The following is a 19,743-nucleotide window of genomic DNA, read 5'->3' on the forward strand; positions in this document are numbered from 1 at the left end:
TTGTTTTGTTTTGTGACAGAAACGTAATTTACCTTTTGCTGCATGCGGTTGAACAAAACGCGCGATGCGAGTCCTTCCTTTCTTCGAACACTTCAATTACCACTCCGTTTTACAATTAGAAGTAAAAACTGTCATCTGCTCGTTGCTTATTGGAAACGTGACAAATGATGATTTCTAGAGGTGAAAGCTTTATTTCTGCAGTTGAATAGTACGAAGCAAATGTAACAAATTATTCATTACCTCAAAGTTTACGATTGCCACTCGGGACTTTGTAGCGACTGGAAAGTCAAAAAGAAAGGTTTGATGTCGCTTGTGGAAGTTAAATAATCATAACAATTCCGGGTGTGTATTAAATTTGCACGAGAGATATTGGTGAGATATTGCTGATTTCTCTCTTGCCCGTGTTGACAGATTCAGCTTTGAAATTCTTGTTGTCTTTGTAGTGTTTTCTCGTATTTCATGACACTTACCCAGCATTACTGCCATCACGTGTAAATCTTCACTTCCCAGATGATCTAGCAACCCTACTACTCATTGCAGTGTTTAAAACGCGAGCGGGGCCGAGTTTATATTGGGTGATACTTTGAATCATTCTTTCCCAAAGAAATTATTATCATAGAACCCATACTTATCTATACCCACATCTATAGACATGATTGAGGATGCATTGTTAGCTGATGATCATTTGGGCTGCTTGTTATCCCGTTGTGTCTACGCAATAACTGATAGAGTTTGCGAAGAGGGAAGCTGACAGCGGCCGCTTTATGACAGTGGAATTAGGAGCTCGGCCCCCTGCCTCAACTTTCCCGTGTATACAACAGCTAGACCTTGGTGTAACCTCTTTCAGCTGCGCATTGGGAGTTTCTATTACATACAACACGAAAAGAGAGATGTTTGAAACGTAGATAGACAAAGTTTATCCCAAAGATTATTAAAGTATATATATATATATATATATATATATATATATATATATATATATATACATATCAATAATACGAAATATGTCACATGTGCGTATATATATATATATATATATATATATATATATATATATATATAATGAAAGAGAGAAAGGGGAATCAACTAGTAAGGAAAATGTAAAAACAATTGTCACAGCAACCCGACTGTTGTGACGTTTCTGCATCCGCGTTTTATGCAGTATATCTGCCTCTTCACTGCTCAAGGCTTTATGGTTTAAGATGTCGGTTTAAGAAATACACCCCATGTGAAATTGAAACAACGAGTCCTTGATTTGACGCAAAACGGCTTCCTCCTCGGCAGTGCGTCCCACATACATACATACATGCATTAATGAGACACGGGCACTCGATTTAGCATCTCTCTGTAAATAAGGAAATCCAGTGGGCACTCGTCATACAGACGACGCACCGTTCGATCAGCGCGTTTTGTTCTTGCCGGCCAACCGGAAGAACAGTTTCCGCTTGATTTTTTTTTTTCTTTTTCGTGAGCTTTGTCGCCATCTTCTTGTGTAATAGCTATAGTGTACTTGAGCAAGAAAGAGCCTGAAAACAATGGGCTATGTCTTTTGAAATGGAAACCCACTTTACTCAAAAGTAGACGTTATAGAGCGATTGAAGTCATATACTAGTATCCGTAACAGTGAAAGTTTGCATAAAACCATAACCACGGTGCTTGGTCCACAAGGGGTTTTAGCATATTGCTGTAACATGCTCATTTTCTTGTGCAACATCCTCAAAAAAGTCAGCAAAGCGCTATGCAACATCCTCAAGAATTGGCAACGTCTTCAAAATAAAATGTAATCAAACATATAGAAAAAATATGAAAAACTTGAGAAACATCAAACTACCACTGATACTTAGAAGATGTGTGGGCAAAACATCAGACAGAATAGAGAATAGCATTTGGAATCGAGCGGAATGTCCATGATAATGTTTTTATTTTTTATTGTTTATTTTTTAGACGCAATAAGGCCTAAGTTTTCTTTACAGTCTGTATACCCGGACGAATCTTTATCTCAAGAAACTCCCTACCAAAGCCCTCAGATTGTTATTGAGTTGAGTTACGCGCTTTAAGTAGCAGTTGTCATGGTTGTCATGCAAAATGTAATGAACGGTATACAGACGTGCCTATTATATGTTTCTTTTTTTTTTATTTCACAAATCCGAAGTCTGAAATTAGCTATAGCTTGATGGCAAGTTAGTGTAGTAGCCAGAAAGTTGTTGGTTTTTTTTTTCCTTTTTAAACCGGTATAGATAAGAAATAAGTCGAAAGGTAGAACACAGAAACGGATACACTACTGATGCTGAAGTAACATGATTATTTGCTATCAGTGCAAGTGAAGATAATGCAACGCAACCTATAATGAGGAAGATAATGCCAACGCGCCTAAAGAAGGATATGATATCATGCTGTATATATATATATATATATAGATATATGAATCTTGTTCTCTGTATGAACGAGGCCGTACATGGAAATAACCTGAGTCTTGAAATATTATCTTTCCCATCGAGACCCTTTTGAAACCACGTAGTACTATAATTTCACCTGCCTCTAAAACGTTAATTTCTGTGAAGCTGTGTCATAGCAAAGAAATCACAATATTATTGCTGCCAATTTGCTAATCGACGCATTTTTTGATGAAAAATTGATGATATTTTTGAGATGTCATCTAATCTACCTTGTTCAAAATCCTTTTGACTAAGATCATTCCGAATCTGTATAGATACACGTACACAAAAGAGGATTTGACACCAGAACATGTGTGAAGAGATCAGTGCATATATGACACAGCGCGAATCATTGGTAGGCGTTGGTGAGCCTCAAATTGAATCTTTGCTTTCTTTGTTTCTTTTTTTTTGGGAGAGAGAGAGAGAGAGAGAGAGCGAGCGAGCCTTTTGATTGAAGAGCGTATCTCTGAATTCTAATCACAAGAAATCAAGGTAAATATGGGGGGAAACAGCCCACATAATATACTTGGTGTATTGTAAACGAATTCAGAAAAACAGCAATATAAATAAAGAACACTCAGGAATGTACGAGACGTGGATATTAATTGTTCAAATAAGATAGTTATATGGCTTCCACACGGCAAAGAAAACAAAAAGGCGGATCATAGTTACTGCAAATGAATATTTTCTTATCCTTCTACTTCACGCTCGCTAAGGTACACACGCTCGCCACGTGTCGGAAATTGAATTCTTTTTGAGGAACTAAACGTGCGACGTTGTTATTCATTGGGCATGATTTCCGCAGTGACAACTTGTTTACCAAAGGCCTCAGCCCCTGTCTTCTCTGTGGGTCTATGTCAGCGGTGTATAATAGATTTTCAGAGTAAACAAGAAAACAAAGGTCTACTTAGTGTTTTGAATGGACGTCGAAGTGTGTAAATTGTGTTCATAATTCGTGTCGTCACCGGAACAAAGAGCGAAATTGTCGAGTGACAGGCGGCCGTAATTGCCCACCTCTCCGGACGGGAAATCAGTCGCGGCATTTCGAATTTAGTGAAGATAAATGACCTGATAAGGTGATCAGTACACTTGTGATTAATAGCAGTGATGAGATGGGACAATGGAGATGAACAGCCCAGTAAAACTTCCACCCCGTATTTGACTTGGAGGCATGATCTTTCGGGAAGTCGGTCTCGTTTCCCTGCTCAAGGCGTTCTCGTATAGCCGAAGGTGACGAGAGTCGAGGTGACGAGAGTCGAGAGGACTTTGCAGCGTTGTTTTGTTTTTATATGTGCATTTTTGCATTTGTTTGTGTTTTCTGTAATTATTCTATCTTATATTTTCGTATTGTTTTGCGTTGAATGGTTCTTGTTTTTGTTTTTGTTTTTGTTTTTGTTTTTGTTTTTGTTTTATTTTGTTTTGTTTTGCCTTTTTAGGGGTTTAGGGGCAGCCGCCAATTTATGCCGAGCGCGCTGCAAGTGAAAAGTTCGTGCGTAGTTTCCAAAGGTGTTCATGCCTCCCGGTACACTGTATAATAGCAGGACTTGCGAATTTGTTCAGACAGTTTGGTCATGCCTATGTAGCACGACTCCACGAGGCATGGTGTAGAGATGGCTCGACACATAACCCGTTGTCGCGACTGGTGTCTGCAAGATGTGCAAGAAGGTCTCCGAGAATCTTCGTCCTGATAATCTGTACTTTAATACGAGGATGTTTTGTGAATGGATCCGCAGACGATGAAAAGCGACCCACTCCTAATTTGCTGACGTCTTTGATTCATTCGCTAATGAGTTTGCGATGTCGTAATTTCCGCCCCGCTATTACCAATCGATCCGACGTTTTTCCCCATCAATAAAAATAATGGCTGCTTGAGTCTCGCGCGTCCAGCGCTGTGTGCCGGGGAGACGGCTGAACTTGTCAAGAGAAGGATTGTATAGCAGAGAATCGCCTTTCTTCTCTCCTTTTTCCTCCTAGATCTGGCTGTCGTAAGACGGGAAGTATTCCCGTTTGCTGTTTCCTCAAGTCTTGAGAATGTCCGCCACGTGTGTGCGTTTCCCCTTTTTTCTTTTCCTCTTTTATCCCCCTTTCATCTTCATGCTTTGTATGGCGGAATCGACGCTTAAAGTAAGACCTGTGATGCTGTTCATTATACATGATGATGGTGATGGTGGTACTATTTATGTAGAATACTATTGACCATGGGCGTATTTGAAACACCTCCGAAATGAGCGTCTTTTTAGCATGTCATAAACTGATAAAGTGAAGCTTTGCTTGATCTTGTTCATAGGGTTTCTGTTATTTAAGCCGAACATTGAAATAAGGAAAGAAAGAAAATAGAGTTGGCCATAAATGAGAAATCATACAGAGAAGCGTCCGTGTTGTAAAGCCATCATGATCAAAATACTTGCATATTCCGTGAAAAGAAAAAGGAAGCATTTTTTGTATGTTTCTTCCTCCTTTTGAATGCTCCTTTTCAGTGAATTTTGCTTCAGAGAGAGAGAAATCGACAGTAAAAGATTTTCAGCGTGTGCAGATACGAAGAAGTTGTATAGATTTAATTGGTATGCTGTCAGGCTATGGAAAACGTAGAAAACAACAAAACACTGTCTCCCACTCTCTCTCCCTCTCTCTCTCCCTCTCTTTCTCTTCATGGTTAAAGCTGCACAATTGCATTGAGAATGATAAATTGAATCAATAATGTAAATACTTGGTGATATGTTACTGTCATGTGAGAAGTGATACTCGAGAACGTTTTTGCAAAATAAGCACCACCACCTCAGGTGGGAAACGAAAGCATCTTTTGGGTGCTTTTGTCCTTGTTGTTGGATATAATGTCCCCTGTAAAGATCCTACTATGTACGGGAACTCTGACAGCGCGCTATCCATCTTATATAATGACAGTGCGTATGCAGGAGGTATAAACCTATGTTGCCATTTGCGCGCTTCTTTGACAGTTATCACCAAAAGCGGTATCGTCTGCTCTGTATAGTATTCGGCTGTACGCATAGAACTCTTTGATATCAGAGTGCCACCCTCTCGCACGAACGCGTTTTTCGTGTGCGACGACAGATTAAACACATCCAACTCTATAAAGAAGGTTCAAACGTAGTCGAACAATATTAATCAAACCTTGTAGATATCAGTAAATCAATTGGCAATGTATCACGGGGTATGTTAAATTTGTATGGATGCTGAGCTCACGTGATATGACGTCACTTGCTGATGATTCTACATTGGTTTATGGTACAGATCCATCTACTGTATGTCTTTTTTTTTCGAAAAATAAACACTTTCCGTTTGATTTCGATGAGAATACTGTAGAAAAAAAGAAAACCCGTAGAATTTATGCGCCATAAACATATTATTTACATTGTGAGTTGTACTATTAATCCTACACTCTGAGTGGCGTGGCTATCATCATCCTTTTTTCGTTGTGATTTGTTACAAACTTTGAAAAGCATTCTTATTCTTCACCTCAGTCACTATAGATTGTGACATGTCTGAAACTCTGTGTCCAGTATAATCAGCTCATGGTGGTTCAAACGAAAAAGTCCCCTTGTTAATATTATTATCATTTTTATGTATGATTTTGTTTTGTTTTGTTTTGTTTCAAGTATATTCATAACCATAATTCTGTACATTATTATGTTATTTATCGTTTAATAAAAACATTAAAAAATTGTTGATTCCTCAGTGGAATGACGTATAATTTTGCATAAGCAGGTCGATATGCACCTACCCTCCCACACTTTTACCCGTCTCTTCCCCCTCCCACCCCTCTCCTTTCTCCTCGCTCGAGTTGTTTGTTCCCGTTACAGTCAATGAATGTGTAATTTCCTGATTCATTCCAGCAGTCGGATCTGTAGCGTCAGTATTATCGGAGATTTAGTGATTGTCCTCCTCTCTCCCTCTTCGGTTTGACGAGAATTTAGACTTAATCTGGAGCGTCTTTGCTGAAAAGGGGGAAGAGATGCCAATCAAGTTTCAGCATATTAAAGTGAGGACTTGTGAATATATCCCATTCTCTCATATTTCGTAAGAGGAGGGATGCGAAGTCGCTTTTTTCTCTCTCTCGTTTTTTTTTTTCTTTTAACAAGTGGAGAAGGTCAAATTTACATTTCTACTCCGTTGTCTGGTTCTTTTCTTGTTGCTACATTTACGCACATCCCTTTAGCGGATATGGTCAGTAAAGTTTTGAGCATATTGATAATTCGTATGACTTAATTTATAGATTACTCATGATTCTTGTAAACCTGTACTTCATTGTGTGCTGGGGATTTGTGTCGTTTCAAACAGTTTTTACAAGAGGTGGTTATAGACTTTGGGAAAGTGCAGTTATCTTGACGTTGAGAGTCAGGATTATGTCCATAGTTCAGGCAGAAGTGTATAACAATGGCAATCGTAAACAATAATACAGTTATGTACACTGATGTATGTAGTGACTGGACTCGTATGGTACACCTTGTTTGAGGTACATTGTGTATGTGGAACCGAAGTCGGCAACCATGAATCTAGGCATTCAGAGAGCACCACGTCCATGCCATGTTTAAAGGCATTATTTACCATTTGCAGATGAAACAAAAACCCAGCTTTATAATCATTGATTATAGTGCTTCAAAATAGTTCCAAAATGTGACTTAGGGATAGAAACAACGGATGTAGAAATGTTAATCGCTACGATCAATGTTAAGAATTGCAAATATGCAAAATGTGGATAGTAGTTACAATTCTTAATTTCTAAAGTAAACCGCCTACTGTTATGGTTTACTGAGATTTTCCTTATGACTGATGCTTCATTGCGAAATGTTCATTATGGTAGGATGTTTTGCAATACAACTGACCTACACATATGCATCAGATGTGATAACTTGATTTTTTTTTAAATCACTGCTCCCAATGGTAAACATTACCTTTAACATTCCCGATGTTTTGTGTATTTATAGTAGCGCGACTGTTATTATGGGAAGTCTCAACAAAATGATCTCACACCAGCAATGTGTATTATAGAAAGATGTATGTCATGAACTCGAGTGTGTGTGTTCAGCAGTTCAGCATGATGATGAATAGTGCTTTATAAAGTTTTTTCAGCCGATAGAAATATCAACGAAAAACAAGGCCACAGACCGCCATATATTTTTCTCCTTCATGTACTTCATAAACAGCAACAGCAACAACAGTAATAACAACAACAACAACAACTACAATAATGATGATGACGATGATAATAATAATAATGATAATAATATATAGGACTTATATGGCGCCAAATCCATCTGATATTTACATTCTCTAGGCGCAACTGTATGCAAGATACACACGTACACATGCATTTAGAAAGAGAAAAAAAAAAGATAAAGTGAAACAGTACAGGACGTAGTAGTAATAATAATAATAATAATAATAATAATAATATAATAATAATAATAATAATAATAATAATAATAATAATAATAATAATAATAATATAATAATAATAATAATAATAATAATAATAATAATAATAATAATAACAGTAGTATATCAGACTTATAAGGCACCAAATCCATCTGATGTAATAGAAGAAGTCAGATTGTAAACAAGGCTGATCTTTCTCCGTCTCTTATACACGCTGTTGTTGTGAAAACCACTAGCTTTAATCATTAATGTCACGCAATGTCGCTATACAATTATAGTCTTATTTTCAGCGGGCAGACAAATCAAAACAGGAAACCCACTGATGATAATGTCTTACCGCTGTCAGTTTTTCTACTCGGGTTTCTGCCCCGTCTACTGCTTAACTACCGGCGACCTCACATTACACTGCAAAATCACCATCATCGTCAACAGCCGCCTTCATATAAGATACCTTCTTGTCAATTTCCTCCGTTATCTCTTGTCTGCACTAATACCCCCTTCCCATTTCACCTGAGTCTTGTCGCATTCACGTCTCTGTGTGTCTGTTTCTACGTCTTCCTTTACTCAGTGTATAAATCTCAGGTTGTCTCAGAACATCCCGTCAGCGTCTCTTCCTCTCTCCCTCTCTCTATATCTATCACTTAGTCTTTATCCTTTTGACGTATGACCCGCAAAAAGAGAGACAAAAAATATAGTGACCAAAAAATGAGCAGAAATTATGACAGGAAAATACAATGGTGTGTCTGTCAAATGAGATCATTCCCAAACCCGCTTTCTATCATTATTTCTTTGTATGTGTGTTTGTGTGTGTGTGTTTTTTGTTTGTTTTTTGTTTTTTGTTTGTTTGTTTTTTCAAGCGAGGACACGGTAGCGTCTACGAAATGCATGCAACAGTCAGCGCGGGTAGAGTGAGTGTGCGTCGGCAGACTGTTAGTGTATTTCTGTCCCGCGAAAATCAATCCAGATATCGCTTTGATAAATAGCGTCCGACGTATAAACTTGAGGGGAGGATCGGTCGTTACAAGAGGGTTGTATTTGGATGGGTGCACAAATGTATTTTGGAAATTTTTAGTAACTCTAGGACATATATAGGTTGTGGACGTATTCGATTGAAGATTCTCACTTTTTTTTTTCTTGCGAGTTTTTTTTGCGGTTCTTGATTTTTTTTTTCTCCGAGTGTTAACGCGGGGTCGACTATTTCTAGGGCGTGTTGCGTGATTCCCTGGAGAGAATAGCCGTGATTTCATGAGAATTACCGATCGTGCTTATTTCTTGTCTTTGGAAGTGATTGAGCCTGGTACTTTTTACCGCCAAAAGTAACGAAAATTTAGGAGCGGGGATGAAGTTAACGGTGTTGGAGAAGGAATTAGGGAAAGGTGCGAAAAAAATATAGAAAAAAAGAAGAAGAAAGAAAATGTGTCGAGACGGTGGCCAGATTTACACGATGGCGGGAAGAGACAAATATTAACATCCTTGTATATGATAGATTAATTATCTTGAATGTGTTCAATGTGATTCGTGATGTAGACCTACATAATGATTCAAATGTCTTCACTTGAACACGTTTAGGTTTATATATTGCCCTGTGTATGTATACATCATGTAATGTTATATGTATGTAATGTTGTCTGCACAATGTGATTATTCATACCCTGAAACATTTTGGGTGTTTTTTTTTTTCTGATAAGTTAATGATGAAATGATCGTACTTCGGCATGGCTGTGATATACATGACCTATTTAGGTGTCATCTACATGTACCAATTAACGTAAATTTGGGTTTGACTCCATTGACATAACAATAGAAACATCGAGATTTCCAGATTTTTAGGTGTCCTTTATATTTTAGTAATTTTGTTGGAATGTAAGAATTCTCGCTGAGAAAGTGAAGAAATCCAGTGTACTGAATGTTGACACAAAGAAATGGCTTGTGATCAATATTGATGACTAATATCCGAGTTGGGTTAAAGTCTGTAAAGCCTGTAAAAGGAATAATAATCTTTACATTTCTTTTGTTATGCTAATGAAATGGAATTGGAAATGTAATGCTATCTAATACTATGACAATGTGATATGGTATCGAACCCGTGCCCGAGTGCCACAGTAAATTGAATTCAATTGACTTGGTTTATTGATAAAAACATGCACAGTAAAACATAGCAGCCAACAGGCTGAATTGCTGTTGATACTTTACAATAATTCAAAATTTCCCAAATTACACATTAAAAACTGCGGTACGAATGTTAAAAAAATATAAATATGAATTTAAGTATGTTCAAACAAAAATGTAATAGATAATAGTTAAAACAGAAATGTAATATATATATTAAAACAAAAACGTATGATAAATATTAATCATGTAAAAACATTAAGATATAGAGAAAAATAGAAAATGAATCTGGTTTCTGACTTCTTGTTGATGTTTGTCAGATGGTTGTCGGCAAAACTCAATCATCTTATTAATTGGCATGATATAAAAAAAAAAAATCGTGGGTATATATTTTGCAGACAGCTGTATATGTACACTCTAGAAATAAAATGGTAAATCCCACTTAAATGTTGTTACTCCTGGAATATTTTGTTAATGTCAGATTGTATATACTCGAAATGTTTAACACCAAAATGCTGGATCGCGGATCTTTTTCATCCTTTAACTGAATTGTGAATCCCAACATTTTGAGCGTTGAATTTAGTACCAACAAAAGATTCGAGGAGTGACATTTAAATTGTTGATTTGCCATTTCATTTTTAGAGGCTATTATCATAATAAGATTATAAATCTATGTGTGTGTATGTGTATGTATGTGGCGTGTACATGCAATGGCAACAGATAAATTAAAAACACACGCATTAAAAAAACCTATGTCGGCATTACCTTGTACGGAAACAATGATTCTGTTTGTATACAACCGGTTAGATTAACGCGTTGATTTGATCTGTTTACGTCATGACACGGGCATAAGTATTTCCAGTGTTTAGGAGACAACCTCGTCATTCTCTACGTGAAATAAAACAAGGAAAGCGCTTTAAACCGCATCTCCGCACCATGGTTCAAAGCAAAATTGTGAAGTTGATAATTCGCTAACCCCACCCACCCCTTCACCATCTTATTCAACAATTTACGTCAAGTGCCTTTGCCTTATAGAGACTCCCTTTGATTCTACACAACTACGATTATAATCGTAATGTTTCCGCAAGCGCCTCACGGAGAAGCAAGTCGAAAGCCCGTAAATCCTGTTCTATTAGTAGGCTCAAACGTTTAAAACAATGTTCTCGGCGCGAAGTACTTCCTCTCTCGTCCGCACACGCATTTGTTTCCTCTCATCTTTATTCATGGCGCTCGTACAGATAAGTTTAGCCTTGGATATCTGTTTGCAACTAAAATTAGATCTTCTACGCATTTCCCTTCCGAGTCTCCGCACGCCCGTGTGTTCAGGGGTATTTCTCTCGTATGTAAATTAGATTGACGTCACCGCTGTGATCATAGCTAGCCTCCCTGCACAGGCTACGGCGCAGTGAGCGTGGCGCCGCGCTGCAATATGCGGCGGACAGTGGTAATGAACCATCAGGAGAGATACCGAACGACTGTGACTTGCGTCTGAGCCGATTCAAGCCGCTTTTTTCTCCCGCCGTGAATAAACAGCGTGCGGAAATAGCAACAGCCAAGAGCGTAACTAAAACAGGAATAGCAACTGGCAAGTTATTATTTCCCTTTCCGTGTTTTTTCCCCCCAATCTGCCAACCATCAATCCTCGGTCGGTGTTCCCATGACATCGGTAGCAACCCGCCATTCCATGAAAAGGGAAACTACGGGTTTTACATCCATCGATTCAAGTCAAAAATAACCTGCCACTAAATAAGCGGATAAAAATGCCATGAATAACCATCGCGTATGTTTTAACTATTCACCAAGAACGGGAAGACGTTTTGCCGGCGAATTTAAGATCTCTTATAGAATATCAGCACCCCTCTCCCTCGTTCTCTCTCTCTCTCTCTCTCTCTCGTTGCTTTTGTTTTGCCAGTACTGCAGTATCCCCTCCAATTCCACCTTATGTTTGTCTACTCCTTTAGGAAAAAAATCTCAACCCTATCCTTACCCAGCAGCAAACTAGGCCACTTGCATTGTCCTCAGCGCGTTCTTGGGAGAAGCAAAGGTCGCGTCAGAATGCGTATTTCCGATCCTGTGCATTTCCGATGTCAAACGTGTTTCTTTGCATGAAATCCCCCCCCCCGCTACAACCCTTTGCGCTCCGCTATGGTGTTTTTTCATGAATCCATGCTGTAATATTATTACGATAATGTCATGTCTTTCCTCTTCTGTACCTTACCTCCCCTACTCCCGCCCCACCCCTTTGCTCGGCAAGTCACCAACCTGGGGATTGTATATTCCTGGCCCTTTTCAGAGTCCGAGGTAGTCCCTCGATAAGTGTCATTGTCTTCCATTCCTTTTGGGGGTTATAACGCAACTTCCTCGACAATGCTGCTGCTATATTCCCTGAAAGGATCAAGCTCCCTTTAGATGTTTCTCTATAGGTATATACGTTTGTAATACTCCCTTCAGTCCATTTATTTCCACCTTTTGGACTGGGAAATGTCACGGCATTGTCAAGAGTTTATCGTGACGCATCTTATACGGTGGCTATATTGCCATAAGAGAGAGACAGCGGTACATAGAAAGAATCGAGAAAAAATGAAGGAAGAATGGAGTCTCTTTTCTGTGACGCCACTCCATAACCCAATCCCCCACCCCCCCCCCGAAAAAAAGAGGTGTATAAAGTGGAGATGATGATTTAAACTGTTGAGAATCACTGTACTCGGAATAATAGTCTCTGTGTCAAACTGCCCGTAATAATTACAAAGGTAATTTACAAGTCCTACTGGTAAAAAGATGTGTATGTCCAATGTTCGTCTCCATCATCACCTTATATTCTTTCCTCCTCCTCCTCCTCCTCCTCCCTCTCCATCTTCTCATTCCTCTCTACTGTTTTAGCCGCTTCTTCTTTACGATACTGTGTATAACAGTACTGTAAAAGTGATTTCTTTCGCGTACAGAAACTTTCGCGGTTTCCATCGGTGCGGACTTTTTCGCGTATGTTTAAATTCGCGGTCGGTAATGATGGCGTTGTACAAGCGACGAGTTCAAAACATTTTCGCGTGATGTTAAATTCGCGGTTCAACCTCAAAGCGCGAAAAGCGCGAAAATAAAACCACCGCGAAAGAAATCACTTTTACAGTACCTTGCGTGCTCAGAAAGTATTGTTTTCTCCAGTATAGTGTAGAAACGCATTGTATAAGTATTGGATTTCGTTTACCAACATACATCCTACAGAGTTAACGCCTTTGTGGGCAAGCTTTGTGTCAAAATACCTTCCAAGCTAGAAGAAGCCTTATAAAAACACACTAGTACACGAATCACATCATAATTTAACACAGTATGTAAGGAGCAATTGCCCTCAATCCTTTTGTCAACAAAATCCCCCTCCCCGAAAAAAAAGACGTTTATATTCAACAATTTGTAATTTGGTTTGCAAAATTGTTTCATTTGTGGGACATGTTTAGATTTGAGGTTGCCTTAAAGGCAAGCAAGACAGTGGTCACAGACTTTCACGTCATGTTTTGACTAATAGTGATATTATATCAAACACATCATAATGCCAATCAGATGAGGCAATGACGTCACTGCCTCTCAAGTCTTTCAATCTCCTAACCACAACTGCGTTAAATGTTCTTTTTTTTAATTAATTTTGACGTGAAAAGATTCAGGGAAAATGGAATTTAAACTTTGAAACGTTGTTGTGTTGAATTATGTTACGGGAAGACATGATTTGTATGATAATCCTTTTTTCCCCAAACGAATTGGAGGATTGTCTGTTCGTTATCGTGATTGAGAGCTGAATCACTGCATTTCCGTCACTTTTGTATTCCAAGTCCGATTCTAATAATTATGAAAAACAAAAATTATTTTACTTTATTTATCAAGGTCATTGTAACATTTTGCATCTTTTTTCCCCCTTATTTAAAAGGAAACAGCATTATCTTTCTTCGTCAGCGTTCACTTAAACAGATCTGTCATTTAACCTCTATTTTTTTTTCTTTCTCTCTCTCTCTCTTCGCTTTTTCAGATTCACCCGTTTCTATTTTGCGATCCCCCGTGCACACCATTAATTGATGCCTTGTCCACCGCCAGCCACCACCACCCTGAGCAGCGCCCCCAACGCTGGGGTTTCCCCTGCCTGCACCGCGGCAGTCACCAGCATTGTTCCGGGCCTGCCGCTCTCAGTACACCGGCCGCTGCAGCCGCACAGCGATATGCTCATGCAGTACCGCCGGATGGAGCCGCCTTTGGGACCACCTTCACAAGTGCCGCCGCACCACTCGCACCACCCAGCCGGCCCGCCGCAGCCGAGTTCGGGTCCCTTGGCGAGTCCCAACGTGCCCATGTGGAATTCCAGTAATTATTTCCTACAATTGTTATACACTTGTACTTCCATAAATTTAGCCTTGTGTCTGCGTAAGTGTGCATAGGGACTATTGTGCTTACGCGCCATTACTGGAGCCATAAGACTAGGGGTTATAACAATTAACATGCTCTTAGAAGTATCATAAAAACACTGTGTTATAAAAATGTATCATTACATTCGAATATGGTCATGATTATAATCATGGACTTTTGGAAACGAGAAATTTAATTTTGATTTAAAGTGTGCCATTTCTTTGCCACTTATTCTAACCAGGGAGGTGGAAGCCACCTCCCTGTTCTAACCAAACTGGCTCCTGTCAGACAGAATTTTTACCTGGCGTTTCCCCGATGTTGCATCTCTTCTAATGTTTTCATTAGGAAATGCTAAATTGAATGTATCATTTAGTACAAGGGTCTCATGGGTATGAAATGATTTAATCTGAATAAACTGATAAAGCCTCTCGTTCTCTGGTATGTTTCCCGTGTGATAAACGCTGAGAATGTGCTTGATATGAATATTATGGCTAGGCACCATGATTCTACAGGAGGCTCCCTGAAAACTTCCTGATTATGATTTCTTTGTGTTCTCACGAGAGATTCCAAAACAGACCTCCCAACCATTTTGAATTTGGACGAAAGAATCTGAATTTCGACCATACCCGGCTGATGTTCCAATAGGAGTTTCTTATTTTGTCTTAATAATGTTACTACACGCGTCCTTGGACACTTCTTTTCTTTCCTAGTTTTGAGCCAAACCTTTTATATTTTTTCAGTCAGAAAGGTCATAAGGTCTGGTAAAAGCACCCTTTATTAATGGGAGTCAATTTTGCACCCTGAAATGTATGCGATATACAAGTATCTCCATGGCTGCACTCCGAAGCTTACTTGAATTTGATGTATAAATGTGTGTTTTGCCCCCTCTGCCGAAAAAGTGTGTCGTGGTTGGTGTCGTTTCTAAGTCTTTCTCCTGTTTCGCCTCAACCCGAGGTGGTGTTGCCTTCCCAGACTGGGCCTACAAGCCGGAGTCGAGCCCCGGCAGCCGGCAGATCCAGCTCTGGCACTTCATCCTCGAGCTGCTGCAGAAGGAAGAGTTTCGCGACGTCATCGCCTGGCAGGGCGACTACGGGGAATTCCTCATCAAGGACCCCGACGAGCTGGCGCGCCTCTGGGGCATGCGCAAGTGCAAGCCGCACATGAACTATGACAAGCTCAGCCGCGCGCTCCGGTAAGAAACGCACTCGGATACACTGATCTCTACAGGAATTGTCTGAATATTCCATTTGCCAATCACTCTGAAGCTACTGCGTCGCCATCTTACCGCGCATGTCATCCATACATTTGCTAACGGAGCTCACGACAACACGTGATCTTGGTAACAGTCTCTGTTAGAGCTAATAGGGAGCTTTAGGTTGTAGACGCGCGGACGTTCAAAGGGAAAAAAACATGGTCTGAGCGTGCGCAGTAACTTGACGTGCGCTACTGCGCACGCTCAGACCATGTTTCTTTCCCTTTGAACGTCCGCGCGTCTAAAATCTAAAGCTCCCTAAATGTGCCAATCCCCATAGTGTGCCTGGTAAGATGGCGGCGCGACGACTTCACTTCTTTGTACAGCGTGAAAGGAACAATGAGATATCCAGATACCTTTTGCAGAGATCAGTGACTCTGGAACGTAGTTTTTGTGTTCACTAGGAGTACACCCTCAACGACAATACTTAATGAAGATATGATATTGATGATGAAAATCTACTCAAGTCTATGCGAGATACTTTGACATCCAAAGCTGTGTTTGTTTGAGTAAAAGTAGCGCAGTAAATTTACAAATGTTTGTGAAAACTCGAGCATATTATCTCCTTTTGTCTTAATCTGCTAATCATTTTTTTCTCCTTGAAATTCTAGAATTTATGGAAGCCTTGCATGTCCCGCTCTGAGCTTATAAACTCTATGTCCAGAAATTTGTGGACATTAATTTGTTATAATGTACACTCATGCAGTTTCCATTTTATTCATGATTGTCGAAAACGAGACCTCATTTTTTCTTTGATAGAACCCAGTGTTCTATCTTTCTGTTATCTACGTTCTTTTTTTTTCAATCATTATGTGCTCCTTCTTTTTTCTACTAAGAGAAAGTATTCACTAATCAACATTCATGTACACATAAATGTCACATGTGATCCATAAAACAGATAATACGATTAATTTTGACAATTTGAAAATAGTCTAAATAAAATTAATACGATTCCAGTTATTAAAAATGGATACAAAACCTTCATTTTTTTTCCAGAGATGTCTTCATCTACTTCCATCGCTTGCTTTAGAAAATGACAACATTGGCAAAAATTTAATGATTTCTTTTAATTTCTGGCAGAAAATATAAAATGCTTTATAAAAAAAAAGACGTAACACTTTGGGTTCTTCGTAGAACCAAGTATAAAAGTGCTTCTGCTAATTTGAGTTTGATTCATTCTATGCTCTTACTGGGTAATTTTCTTATGGTCTACCTTCCCTCCGACAGATACTATTACAACAAACGCATTTTGAACAAGACCAAAGGTAAACGTTTTACGTACAAGTTCAACTTCAGCAAGCTCATCTTGGTGAACTACCCGGGAACCGATCTCAAATATGTGCCTCCATTCGTACCGGCCTCCCGAGGTGGACTCGGCTCGGCTTCAGAAGACCTCAACATGGACGATGAGCCGAACACGCCTTCGCACCTCACGAAGGAAGGTTCGTGCAGCGACTCGGGCGAGTCGCTGGACGGCGACGAAAAGCCGAACAGTCGACGGCACCGTTCGCACAGCCTCGGCGATACCGAGCCCAACTCGTCTCTGGCGAGTCACCCCGCCCCTCAACCGCAAACTCTGCAAGGCCTTAGTGAACCCGACCGACCATTGGCTGGTTTGATGAGCCCCAACCTTCGGCCCAACTACAGTGGTGCAGCATTCCAGGTACGGCTTTGCCGCTAAAACATGTTTGTACATCAGTATTTCGTGTTTTAGAGCATGCAAGTTGTTTTTGTTTCTGTAAGTCTAAGAACAAGGTGAATTCATCTTCAAATAGATACAATTAATACTTGTTCAGTGCAAAATGAACAATGCATAAATGAAAGCGTATGAAAAAAATAAATAAGCGAGAGAGGCGAATTTTTATATCAAAACTGTGCAGATTTACACATAAATTGGAACGGCAAGAGGAAAGATGTAAAAAAGGACACAATAGAGTTTTTTTTTTTTCCAGTTGTCCATTGACGACGTATTTACGATCGTGCGGGAGGAAAGAATGGGGCAAATTAGTTTTCATTTCCCTTGTCTCCGTCTTTATCTCTCTTGATTTGAGATGTCGATATTAGATGACTTTCCTAACTAAAGAAGATCAATCGAAAATTAATGCTCTTCAGATATCATAGGACCAGTTTCTCATAAAGTTGTAGTACAAGTAAACGATTGATATCATTCTGAAGTCTGATGTTTGTATTAAAAGACATTTCCCACAGAAATTTGATGATTTTCCCAACACTTTCCTGCAGGTGATGCGCCCGGGTCCATTCTTCACCCATTCTCTGCCGGCTAGCCCGTGCTACATCTCGCCTCTGGCCAGTCCTTCGTCCACCATCAGCCCGCTCCTCTCCGCACCGGGACACCCGCCGCACGGGCCGCGGTTCACATACACTCCGGCAGAGATCCAGCGTGCCCACCAGGAGGCGCAGGCCCAGGCTGCAATCGCCCGGCTGGAACACGAGCGGGTAGCCCAGCTCCGCGCCAGGGCCTTCCCGCTGTTACCGCAGTCCCCCGGCACGCTTTGGCGAACGCACACGGAGAACGAGATGCGTATACGGAATCTGGAGCTGACGGCGGAGAAGCAGAGACAGGAAGAGCAGAAGCGGCAGGAGAGACTCGAGCGTCAGGAGCTTGAGCGGCTCGAGCAACAGAAGCGGCAGGAGCAACAGCAGCAAGCTCTGGAGCAGCAGCAACGGGTCCGGAAGTCCCCCGAGAAAGAACTCTCCATCCGTATTCCAGAGCGGCCTCTGCAGTCCGAGCTTTACAAGCGCAGGATGACTGAAAAACGGCATGCCAGTGAGCAGCAGGCCAGTGAACGCCGCATCCCGCCCGCCATCACCATCGACGACCGCACTGTGACGAACTCGCCGGTTCGCAAGACCGCAGAACCAGTTCAATGCGCTGTACCTAGCCATGCCGAAGAGCGACGCGACAGGGACAAGCCGCGCCGAAAGACGCCTCCACCGCCTCTCAAGGTAGACTCCAAACAACTCCTGTTCGATAGTAAGCCACCTAGTAGCGCACCGCCTATCAACGACCGGCTGGAGGCGCGTAAGTTCGGACCGGCGCCGCCACGACGTATCATCGTGCACACAAGCAGTGAGAGTCGCTCCGAAGAGGATCTCTTGGACGCGGAAGAGGCAGCGACTGGTGGCATGGAGTCAATACCCATCAAGCTGCGATTCAAACGCAAGTGGAACCGCGACAGCACGCGACCGCCTTCGTTCATCGAGAACGATACAAAGTCGCCCAAGATTTTCCTGGACTCGAGTCCATCCTCCCGCTCCCTGCCTTGCACGCCTACGCAACGGGGCCAGATGGGGACGTTCTTTCAGTTCCCCAGTCCCATGGAAACCCAGACGGAACACGAGTCCCCGTCCTCCCTGACTTCCCCGAAGGAAAAGGAAAAGGAGAAGGAGTCGTTACGCCGCTTCAGGGACTACTATTTCGACACCAAGCCTACCGCTCTGGAGAGCCAGAAACTCCAGGAACCCGAAAGGCGACCCAAGGGGAGCGCCTTGAGTCTGAGTATAGAGTCCATCATCTCCAAATCGGAGCCTTTGCGCCCAGTCCTCAACATGCGCAACTCTAGCAGTGCGCCCAGCATCGCCACTTCGGGCGCCAGCGAGAGTAGCGGCGAGAGTAAAGAGGACACCCCGTCTTCGTCCGCAAAGGAAGACGCCTCCATGTCTCCAAACTAGCCCAGATTAATTGACGTCTATTCCCCCCTTTGCGTGGTGGATCGTAGAGAGTAGAGAGATATCTTTTTATTTATATTAATGACTGCACTTGCCAGTTTGCAGGTCGTAGGCGCTAATGCTCGCTGCCTAAACGTCGAGAGCTAATCTACGTTGTTCGTTTCTTTGTTCATCAAGATGGTATGTCATTTTGAAAACATGTGTCGTGCCTATTCGAGATTACGTCGAACGACAGGTGTAGAACGACAGGTGTTGAGCGATCAAGGTGGGAGAACATTTCACTGTTTATAATGATTTCAATTGCTGACTGCTTTGACTAGGTGTGTGTGTGTGTGTGTGCGTTATCACTACAAAAACTCTAGTCCTTTAGCGGAATATTCTTGTAAAATAAATTGCAAAAACACGCCAAGCGCTCTGCTGAGCAATGCTGGGCGGTTTTGCTCTTCAAAACGAGAATAATAACAATTCGGAGATGTTTTG

The 19,743-nt window shown here is 41.0% G+C and overlaps 1 protein-coding gene across 4 annotated transcripts in view; it reads left to right on the forward strand.

Annotated features, from left to right (window-relative positions):
- Positions 1-19,280, forward strand: part of LOC140230001 (uncharacterized) — a 132,493-nt gene extending 113,213 nt beyond the window's left edge. For 3 of the 4 annotated variants that reach the window (XM_072310204.1, XM_072310206.1, XM_072310205.1), the window contains 4 exons: positions 13,951-14,279; positions 15,276-15,513; positions 16,801-17,236; positions 17,815-19,280. In XM_072310204.1, the coding sequence (XP_072166305.1) occupies positions 13,997-14,279; positions 15,276-15,513; positions 16,801-17,236; positions 17,815-19,266 (2,409 nt within the window). In that variant the 5' untranslated portion in view covers positions 13,951-13,996 and the 3' untranslated portion in view covers positions 19,267-19,280. The remainder of the gene's footprint in view (positions 1-13,950; positions 14,280-15,275; positions 15,514-16,800; positions 17,237-17,814) is intronic. The other variant, XM_072310207.1, reaches the window with a different exon arrangement.
- The last annotated feature ends 463 nt before the right edge of the window (positions 19,281-19,743 follow it).

This window comes from Diadema setosum, chromosome 6, assembly GCF_964275005.1.
Source record: "Diadema setosum chromosome 6, eeDiaSeto1, whole genome shotgun sequence".
Classification (NCBI taxonomy): domain Eukaryota; kingdom Metazoa; phylum Echinodermata; class Echinoidea; order Diadematoida; family Diadematidae; genus Diadema; species Diadema setosum.